Source organism: Nansenia antarctica, assembly GCF_963989245.1.
Source record: "Nansenia antarctica genome assembly, chromosome: 10".
NCBI classification, from domain to species: Eukaryota; Metazoa; Chordata; class Actinopteri; order Argentiniformes; family Microstomatidae; genus Nansenia; species Nansenia antarctica.
The window spans coordinates 3283418-3294877 of NC_137680.1; the positions used below are offsets into that span (position 1 = coordinate 3283418).

Consider the following 11460-nt stretch of genomic DNA (forward strand, 5'->3'; position numbering starts at 1 on the left):
GTGGCCATATAATATTGTAAATATTGTACATACATTCTGTTCATTGAACACCCTGACATACAGTATTTTGCATTTACATTATTTAAATTTGTTATGTTTTAGTTGATACAAGGTTATGGGAAGAACACCACTTCCCTAATGGAAAAACAGGAAAATTGGCCGTCTTATTTTATCTCTCTCTCGAGCAGGCAGCAAGGCATGTTTAGGAGCCACATGCAATTAGCTCCTAGTAATAAGGTGCAACTCTGAAAAGAAGGCACGTTGAAGTGGAGGCCTTTATGCATGCAGCTGATAAGCGACACATAGTAAGGCTTCAACGTTGCTCGCACAACATTCATCCACTGCGTATTCTCCTTCACATAGTGGGCATGGCTCTCACCCCCCTAGCTGATCATATGGAACAGACCCTGTTGTGTGGTAGAGAAAACTACTAGAAAAGAACTTATGCAGTGTAATGACGAGTTCTGATATTGAAGTATAAAATCCAGATGGGTGAGGAATAAGGTTTGTGACGTTAGAATTATAAGGTTCTATCTCACTTTTTGTCAAAATTTAGTTTTTTACATAAGCTGATCCATTAGGTGTTTATTAATGCCTGTGTGGTGTTATTTTTAAAATGTTGACATTTTTTTGTTAGTAATTCATAAAATACAAAGGTTCCATCTCACAAAACATAATGGAATGTAAAAACTTTGACGCTCAATATCTCTGAACTGCCCTAAACGGAGATAGAACCTTAGAATTCTAAGCTCACGACTCATCACATGTTTTCACATTTTGATCTTTTGTATACTGAGTGATGATGAATTGTGTATCAAAGTTTCAGAACCCCAGAGGAGTCTGGGAGATGTGTGTCGCTCCTTGCAAACTTTTATTCCAATATTATTATTTCCAATATTTAAATCAGGGTTGGGTGAAGGGACCGTCGAAATTCAATTCAGTCTATTCAGGAAGTACATTTCAACTATAATTCAATGTTTTCTCAATATACCGAAAAATATCTTTTTTTTCTTATTGAATCAATTGGAGACTAACCCACTCTTATTAGTCAAACAATTGTGTTTTGCAATCCTAAGCAAGAAACAAAGCAACAAAGTAACTAAAATGGGAGCCGGGAGCAAGTAGACGACTCATGCAAGGCTTGTCTGTGGCGTGTGACAGTTTCACAACTCTGTGGTTTGAGTTGCTTGCTACTAGGCTGCATTTTCAGGATAAAAAAAACTAAGCCTTCTCACACCACAGACAAGAAACATCCTCCCCAAGACAGCACAGTGGTAAGTTACCATCTCATGTGACAAAGAATAACCGCCCCTCTCTTTCCTCTTTCACCCAGAGACAGAGACACGGGCATGTCCTGAGGGCAACCATATTGCCCCTGGTGTCGTGTCAAGCTCTTGAGGAATAACTAGTCCTTATGTCATCATCAAGTCTCCTGTAACTGTGGAATGGTGAGTATTCTATTGTTTATGTTTTTTTGACAGCTGTCAAACCTTGCACCTCTCTGATCACTATCATGTGTCGCTTGTGTATTCTGGAATCCTCACTCATGTCAACTTGTGATGTGAAATAGTAGAAACATATATATATATATATATATTTATCATTTATCATTCCTATTCCTAATCCTGTTATATAGCACATAACTCAGAGGCAGGCCCGGGAAATTGAAACGTTGTTTTTTATTCCACAGGATAGAATATAATTGTATCCTTTCTTTATTCACAATCACTCATTTCATTTTTTAATCCTCCTCACAGGTCTTATCGCCATGGCATCAGTCTGGATATCAGTGCTCGCTGCCACACTGCTGGCAACTGTGAATGGAGCGAGAGATGGTGAGCTGCGCCTCCTGAATACAGAACCGTTTCCAAACGGCACCACCTCGCCAGCTTCTACAAAGACAACTGATTAGCCACCTTGCTTCATAAACGTTGTTTTGAAATGGCGGGCGGGCAAGTCCTTTTATGATCAGGCCTCATTTGACAACTCAGACTCAGATGTAGTCATAGAAATGAAATTATGGAGAGATATATTTCCTAATATATACATTTGCTATATTAGTTTAGTTTAGTTTAGTTTATTAGTTTATTATATCGAGAACAATCCAAATACATGAACCATATAAAATACAGTAAAAAAGGCAGAGTTAGCCTAGTCGGCTAATTTTCAGCTGAAGTCCCCGGCCAGTTGCAACATGGCATCCTGAAAAGTAACGTCATTAGTTAAAATAAAACATTTAAATATTCTAAGAACACGTGGCTGAGACAAGGGACCCCAACATCACACTTGACAAAGAACACAAGTAAGCAAGCTGAGGTGATTACGAGCGGCTGCAACAAACACTAACAGCGCATAGGGGACAGGGACACATGAAGTCAATATTACATAAGAGCTTTTGAAATGTTGTCTCTCACTTCCACTCTTTTATCGGAGACACCACCATCTAAATTGTTCATACACTGTCCCTTCTTTCTTTCCCACCCTGTCAGAAGGTGACACGTCCCCGTGTGCGGAGGTACAGACGACGACCCCCGTGGTCGCCTTAGGGTCGTCGGTGGCCGCTTCCTGTGTCATCAGAGTTGACTGCCCGCTGACAAAGGGACAAGATCTCCATGTAGAGTGGCATCTGGGTCAAAGGCTTATTCCCAGCACTCTTCAGGCTAACGGGAGCAACAGGATATCCAGAGTCAGCATCCCCAGCTTCACAGACACCAGGGGATACCTGACGTGCTGCGTCCAGGTCCAGGCCTCCCCGTGCCAGATCGTAGGAGGGGTGGAGATAGTAGCTGGATGTGAGAGTTTGTTTGTTTGTTTGTTTGTTACTATTATTCATAGTAAAGGTTGTCCTGTATGACAAATAACAGATTGTAGAGTAGAAACACATGGACCTCCTTTACATTTGCATTTACATTTACATTTTTGGCATTTAGCAGACGCCTTATTCCAAAGCGACTTACAATCAATACATTTGTGAATCATCAATCCACCAGTCGTTGCAGGAAGAGTAATCCAGCTCAGGCCCGGGGCCATTGATAGAAGGAAAAGCCTTCTCCTATCACCTTCTTCTAAACTTTTCTTCTTTTTTTTTACACTGGAGAAACAGAGAAACAGTACAAGGGGGGCAATAGAAGTTTTTAGGGACACAGTAGAGGGGAAAGCGGGTGTCTTTAGGAGACGCAGTGCTGATAATCAAAGTAGAAGTTGTATACTTTAGCATTCCTAGCCAAAATAAGAAGAACCTTGAAGTAGAACATGTTCATCTATGTATGTACTGTATGATTTGATCCTCTTCTTGTCTCAGCTCTTGATATTTGTCTCATATCACTCATAGTTCCGCCACCGGTACCACAGAACCTCAGCTGCCTGACCAACCTCACCACACCGAGCACGCTGTCCTGCCAATGGAACCCAGGACCGGATCCTCACCTGCCCACACAGTACACTCTCCACACAAACATATGGTACAGGATGGAACGGGTTCTTTTTTTGTAGATGTCGGAAAAATAGAATGCATATGTTACAGTACATGTGGGAATACGGTACATGTGGGAAAACTAGGGTTAGGGTTAGGTGCTAGGGTGACTTGCTGGCATGTCTAACCCTAACCCTAACCCTAACCCTACCCCTAACCTTAACCCTAGCACCCTAGCACCTAACCCTAACCCTAGTTTTCCCACATGTACCGTATTCCCACATGTACCGTAACACATACATATGTGTGTTAAGTGGTGTGTTACTGCTGGGGCAATTGTGCAGAAATGTGCAGCTCCCCACGAGGGAACCTATAGGCTAGAGAATACTATCATATCTTTGAGATACTATTTTCGGGATGGACGGTGAGGCAGCTGACTGAATGCAACTGGTGTGTGTATTTAACCACCAGGGAGTTGCAAGAGAGCAACACCTATGAGCCGCCACCAGGGGTCCATCACTACACCATCCCGCGCAGTGGCTTCAGTCTGTTCTCTAAGATGGATCTATCTGTGAGGACAGTGAATGCTTTGGGTCAAGCCACCTCTGAACCTCTGGTTCTGGAGCCCATAGGGGCAGGTAAGGCAGAGGGTTCTGAGAAGTGGAGGCTGGTGGAGGCTGGTGGAGGCTGGTGGAGGCAGCAATCAGATGACAGGCTCACTGGTAATGCATGCAATGGAATGAGGAATGGTATCAAAAGATGTGTTTCTACCTCCACCATCCTCCCCTGGTTTTGGGCCTACTATAGTCATTATGATAACTTATTATAACTTGTAATTTATTATTAAGAATAACTTGTTATTATTTTAAGAAACACAAACCTGAGAGACATAATATTGTATACTGTTTATGGTTGTGTCCATGTTGAGTAGTATAGTGCTGTTGTGCATAACATATCACTCTCACATTGCAGCAAAGTTTGACCCTCCAAAGATTCTGAAGGTCCAAGCCGGGCCTAACAGATTTGGCTGTCTGAGGATCATCTGGAGCATATCACAGCACCAGACGTGGTTACTACCTCTGAGCAGCATCAACATGGAGGTCCGACTGAAACCTGCAGGGAGTAATCAGTGGAGCGAAAAACCTGTAAGAGAATTACCATTCTCTTTTACCATTATTTAATTTAATTTAACAAGAATATCTGATGCAAAACATGCTCATTTGAGTGTGTGTGTGTGTGTGTGTGTGTGTGTGTGTGTGTGTGTGTGTGTGTGTGTGTGGGTGCGTGCGTGCGTGCGTGTGTGTGTGTGTGTGTGTGTGTGTGTGTATCTGTGTGCTGTATCTGTCAACCCACTGGTATCATCTGGTGTGAATAACATCCTGTGTGTAGCAGAACTGGTTGTTGGCCCAGCACTACTGTAACGGACTGTTTCCATAATGTCAAAATGCACTGTTAGTATTTATGTCCTTCAGATATTGTACATGTAGTATGTGGACATAAATAAAGCATTTAAAATGTGTGTGTGTGTGTGTGTGTGTGTGCGTGCGTGCGTGCGTGCGTGCTTGCTTGCTTTTGCGTGTATGTGTGTGTTAGGTTACAGTGACCAGCGTGAAGGCTCAGAGACCAGTGGAAGTGTGCAGTCTGCTCCACGGGACAGAGTACCAGGCCCAGATCAGACTCCAGATCAGACACCAGAGCCCCTGGAGCGACTGGAGCAACAGCCACGCCGGAGTCACTCTAGAGAAAGGTGCAACACATCCACATCAATTCTGTGTAGTGTAATTCATGGTACACACAGTTTCCAATCTTTTACCGATTGTATTCTTCTGCTCCCCGGGCTTACAGTACTTCTTCTCACTGTATGCTAATGTCATGTCCTACATTTTGCTATTCCACTCCTCTATAGCTGCAGTACAATATATGTATTGACTTGCCTGACTAGGCTCTTTGGCAGTGAATCCATACAGACTGTCTTGTTTCGATCAGTACTCCCTTTCATCCCACTGCAACTGATGAGACTTGTGAGTGAGTTGTTGTGAAGTTGACAGCCTCTCGCATTCTTCTTCTCAGCTCCCACCGGACGACTCGACTCCTGGATGAAGGTGCTTAGGGAGCCGAGGCACAAACACCTCAGTGTGCACTTGTTTTGGAAGGTACAGTAGGAACGATGCACAAGAACAGAGCCCCGCCCTCATATCTGAAACATGTTACTACCTGCCATGTTTTCTTTTGGTCTGTCACCAATTTCTTTACGTTTTTTTTCTCTGGCGATACACTAATAAACCTGCCCTTCAAATGTCTTTGCACCACTCTTCCTCTTCCTGTTGTAGCCATCTGAGCAATTCCGTGCCAATGGCAAGAATGTGTCCTACGTGGTGGTCTCGCTCCAGAGGCCGCCAGGGGAGAAGGGACAGGTGTGTGCCACGTCGGGTCGCCACTGTGCGTTCCGTGTCCCCAGAGGAGCCAGGAAGGTGTTCCTCAGCGCCGTGAACGCGGCAGGGACATCCAACCCCACCGAAGTGCGGGTGCTAAAGCTCAAAGGTATAGCGGCTAACGCTAACATTCAGATTTAACAGTTGGTGACGTTAGAATTATAAGGTTCTATCTCCATTTTTGTCAAAATTGAGTTTTTTACATAATCTGATCCATTAGGTGTTTATCAATGCCTGTGTGGTTATTTTAAAAATGTTGACATTTTTGAGTTAGTAATTCATAAAATACAAAGGTTCCGTCTCATAAAACATAATGGAATGTAAAAACTTTGACGCTCAATATCTCTGAACTGCCCTAAACGGAGATAGAACGTTATCATTCTAAACTCACGAGTTCATTACACATTTGAACACACAGAAGGTTCTTACAACAACAACAATTAATGTATACTGTAGTAAGAGTACTATGTGTGTATCTCTATGACTTGATTGTCTTGACGTGATTTGATCTTGTGTCTTTGTTGTCTGTCCCCAAGCTCTGGCCCCTGTCTCAGAGGTTAGTTTCTTGCCTCGTGGTGAGCGATCACTGCTGGTTCAATGGACGACTACAGCTTCCTCTGACATCACTGGGTATGTGGTGGAGTGGAGTCCTCTAAACAGAATGGACCCCTCCCTTGTCCTCTTTGACCACATTGACAGAAATCAGTCCAGCACTCTGTTATCAGGTATGAGCGTTGTGTGTCAAAAGGGACACTTCACAATTTGTTTCACCTCATATTCATTATCTCCAGTACCATACTAGTGTCTATGTGAAAACTGTGATTTTCTATGTTCTGTAGGTAAAAAGAAAAGAAAATTACACCCTATGATGTGATCTGGAAAAACTATAATAAATATAAACGCAAGCGGCAATGAGGTGTGTTCCTACAGATATGTCCCCATAACCCTAAATGGGGTGAGATTGACAGACACGGGGTAGACCTACAGACAGGTTGTAGATTGACAGATAGGGGGTAGACCTACAGACAGGTTGTAGACTGACAGATAGGGGGTAGACCTACAGACAGGTTGTAGATTGACAGATAGGTGGTAGACCTACAGACAGGTTGTAGATTGACAGATAGGGGGTAGATCTACAGACAGGTTGTAGATTGACAGGTAGGGGGTCGATCTACAGACATGTTGTAGATTGACAGATAGGGGGTAGACCTACAGACATGTTGTAGATTGACAGATAGGGGGTAGACCTACAGACAGGTTGTAGATTGACAGATAGGGGGTAGACCTACAGACAGGTTGTAGATTGACAGATAGGGGGTAGACCTACAGACAGGTTGTAGATTGACAGATAGGGGGTAGACCTACAGACAGGTTGTAGATTGACAGATAGGGGGTAGACCTACAGACAGCGGGGTAGACCACTCACCTAATATGGGCCAAGTTGAACTCATGAACTCATACTAAGCTATGATATTATGAAGTACCCTAGGACCACGGGCCTGTAAGGTACCAGTCACCTAATTATGGCCTGATATACATAGGCTACTATGCTATGATGATAATATACACTAAGCGTAAATACGAAAATGCATTCTGGATTAACCTTCCCCAGTTAATGACCATGTTTTATAGTTTTTCAAGCATTTCACTACAATGTGCTTACACTATATTCTGCAAGCCTAACATAGTATGCCACCCCCATACGGAGTAGTAGGAACACTGAATAGACTCCCCCTGGCTTGACATCATAGAGGGTCGTTTCCTTAGAACGTATCTGTGTAACTACCGAATGTCGAAAATCACTGTTTTCACATAATAGTGTATAACAATACACTATGAAAGTCCATACATCACAAACTGCAGAATGTAAACATGACTGGACATGTCATTTTTGGAGATAGATGTTTATGATTGATAGGAAAATAAGTGGTAAATATGTTCTGATTTGGTCCAAATTTTAGTAAGTTTGAAGGGAAAGTACATTTTATAATTTACTGGAATGAACATGGACTCCCTGTTATCTGTTAATCTGTTCATTCTTGTCTACAGATAGCATCGAACCATACACGCCCTATCAGATCTCTGTTTATCCCAAGTATAAGGATGGGATTGGCCATCATGTGACTATTCAGGCATACTCCAGACAGAAAGGTAAGTCAATCAAGACTAGCCCCTTAGACGTCAAGAACAGCCCCTTTACCAGATCAAGAACAGAGAGTGTAAAAGGTGTTGCCCACCTTGGAGTCAATGAGATGAGACCTTGCTGTGAAACATACTGCTGAACGGTGGTACAATGCTGCCCTCTGCTGGACACATTGAAATGTACCTCCTCAGCATGTTGATATGATTCAAATGAAGGGCTTCAACTGCAAATATCAATACAAATGATTATAGTAAAAATCTGTCATAATACAGCAGTTCAAATGTATAAGCATTTTCATGTTTTCACCTCACACTCATAGTCAAAAATGAACATATATATATATATATATATATATATATATATATATATATATATATATATATATATATATATATATATATATATATATATACAAGCAAGTCAGAGTGCAATCAGTGTTATATTACATTATAATTGATTATGCCAATAATTGCCATTATTTCATTCATGCCATTAACCAAAAACACTTAAATGTTCTGTGTTAATAATGGCAGCTCCATCTGCGGCCCCGAATCTGACAGTCAGTGAGATGTGGCATTCTCAAATCGTCCTTGTCTGGGATGAAATCCCTATAAATCAAAGGAATGGAATCGTGCAAAGCTACAAGGTCTTCTACTGGTTTGAGGAGGGGAACAAAAGAGGTAGTAAAAATGGTCGTTTTGTCACTGTTGATGATACAGCTTGATACTTTTACTGTTTTGTGTTATTGGGACAATGTTCAATCACACACTGAAGTCACATCGTGAGCTTAGAATGATACGGTTCTATCTCCGTTTAGGGCAGTTCAGAGAAATTGAGCGTCAATGTTTTGACATTCCATTACGTTCTGTGAGATGAAACCTTTGTATTTTATGAATTACTAACTCAAACATGTCAACATTTTAAAAATAACACCACACAGGCATTAATAAACACCTAATGGATCAGATTATGTAAAAAACTCAATTTTGACCAAAATGGAGATAGAACCTTATAAGTCTAACGTCACGACATTCTCTTTCAGTTGTGAACGCTGACCAGGCACAGAGGAGAGTGGTACTGAGAGACCTCACCCCTGGCTCTCTGTACAAGGCTTTCATCATGGTCAGCACAGACAGTGGGAGCTTAAATGGGTCCACAATTTTCCTAAAAACTGAACACATGGGTTGGTATTATAATATATAATTTCTATATAAAAAAAAAATCTGGTTCTTTCAATAGAAAATTATATGCATGGATTGGAAAATTGTCTTTTTACATTTTTCAGACGCCTTGGTTGTTATTATGATTGTGATCCCAGCTGGTGTGGCGGTCTCGTTGGTTATCATAATCACAGTTCTGGCCTGTTTGTCTGAGCACGAGCGGTGAGCAGCCATCATCTACTCCTCCATGTCCAAGCAAATACTTCAGTGGTGTTTGAGTGGCGTTTATAATCGACCATATGTTCCTCTTTGAAGGCTTAAGATGTGCTTCTGGCCGATGGTCCCTGACCCAGCCAACAGCAGCATCAAGAGCTGGACCACATCTGACACAGTCCAGGTGCGGCCAAGATAACATTACATTGACATTTTTGGCATTTAGACAGACGCCTTATTCCAAAGCGACTTACAATCAATACATTTGAATACTAAGCAAGTGAATCATCAATCCACCAGTCGTAGCAGGAAGAGTAATCCAGCTCAGGCCCGGGGCCACTGATAGAAGGAAAAACCTTCTCCTATCACCTTCTTCTAAACCATTTTTTATTTTTTACACTGGAGAAACAGAGAATCAGTACAAGGGGGGCAATAGAAGTTTTTAGGGACTCAGTAGAGGGGAAAGCGGGTTTCTTTAGGAGACGCAGTGCTGAGGGGCAGAAGATGTCTCAGGGGGAGCAGTTAAGGTGTAACCTGAAGAGATGGGTCTTCAGTCTACGATGGAAGATGGGTAGTGACTCTGCAGTTCTGACAGCCGTGGGAAGCTCATTCCAGGTGTATACAGTATATACATATCCATCCATAATCTGGGTATAAATCCTGCTCAAAGAGGGTAGAATGGGATGCCATCTTTTTGTTTCTGTGTGATCTGAGCAGACTATGCAACCAGAGTGTGTGTGTTTAAGATGGAAATGTCTACTACTACTACTATGTCATACAGATGATTGGAAAGTAAAACAATGTTGACATTTGAGCCCGCATTTGCACATATCGGATATGATTATCATATATGCATTTTAAATGAGGCCTTTAGAGCTCTGATGTTTCTATTTCTGTTTGATCAAGAGGATAATAAGAGTCTAATTTTCCCTTTTTGAAGGATGCCCCCGTTATCCGGGACTTTCCGGAGCCTGGCCTAGTCTACCTCTCTCACCTCAGCGTCCTGGACCTGGATTTGAGTAAGAAGGGGCTAGAGAAGAGGGGTGGCAAGATCCCTGATGACCATTGGCTCGACACTGACGCCAGCGAGGACACCAGTGACCTGGGAGAGTCCATCTGTGGTTCCCCCCTCAGCCCTGGTGGCTACACAGTGTCCCAACAAGACTCTGTCCCGTACGCCACTGTGATCTTTGCTGGCTCATATGCGAGCCAGCCACCAGCCCAGCCAACCCACACCTATTTGCGCTCAGAATCCACTCAACCGTTGCTAGAGGCAGAAGAGACGTCCAGCCCGAAGGCGTATGAGAATATGCTTGATCATAGGATGCCTGCAGAACAGGTTTTCTTTAAAGAGTACCAGGATGATGGAGGCCCAGGAAAGAGAGAGTTGGGTAGTCTTTGGGATGACTTTCCTCTGCTTAGAGCTTTGGCCATGGATGATATTCAATGTGAAAGCTATGCTTAGGGTAATTGAAATGATTGAGAATGAGATGGTTTTACCAGGCTACTTCTTGAATGCAATGTAAACTAGCTATCAAGGATAGGCTAGATGTCAAAGGAGATGGGGGATTCTTCAACGATGGGTGAATTATGGCAAGACACGTATTATGGCAAGACTCTCCGCACTCGAGAATCGCTACGCTAATGGTTCTCCACCCACGCAAGCCTTTGAAGAGGATTTAAATCAAAATTCACACTTCCCAAAGCTAACGAGGCAGGTGACAGCTGCAAAATTCACTGGACAGATGAATTATCCCCCGAAACTACTGAAAAGCAGCCAACTGAAGTCCTCGTTAGCACCGTTAGCATCATTAGCAACAGGTAGGCCCGAGCCATGGGCTTGCATGACTAAACAGAGCCGAGATAGGAGTCTGAGACACCGGCCCGCGGAGCAGCGAGCTGGCATGACTCCCAAGGCCCGAGATAAGAACATCAGAGTCACGCCAAGATTTCCCAGGCCTGGGAATCACGTGACTCCCCGGCCCCCCCCGGTGACTCCCCGGCCCGCAGACACGAGCTCAAGGTCACCCCCTCCTTCTTCTACTTCTCTGTGTGACATGCAGCGGATGAAACAGACTTCACCTCCAAAAGATACTTTGT

General features: G+C 43.0%; 1 protein-coding gene across 1 annotated transcript; it reads left to right on the forward strand.

The window, feature by feature from the left end:
* Positions 1–1768: 1768 nt before the first annotated feature.
* Positions 1769–10825, forward strand: csf3r (colony stimulating factor 3 receptor; the record flags this gene model as incomplete). The annotated part of the gene is made up of 15 exons (XM_080540514.1): positions 1769–1835; positions 2490–2792; positions 3332–3461; positions 3884–4050; positions 4385–4534; positions 5013–5159; positions 5483–5565; positions 5743–5953; positions 6381–6569; positions 7894–7995; positions 8521–8667; positions 9030–9170; positions 9273–9369; positions 9463–9544; positions 10301–10825. 15 exons carry the CDS (start codon positions 1769–1771, stop codon positions 10823–10825), a joined length of 2541 nt encoding a protein of 846 aa, XP_080396640.1.
* Positions 10826–11460: the final 635 nt, after the last annotated feature.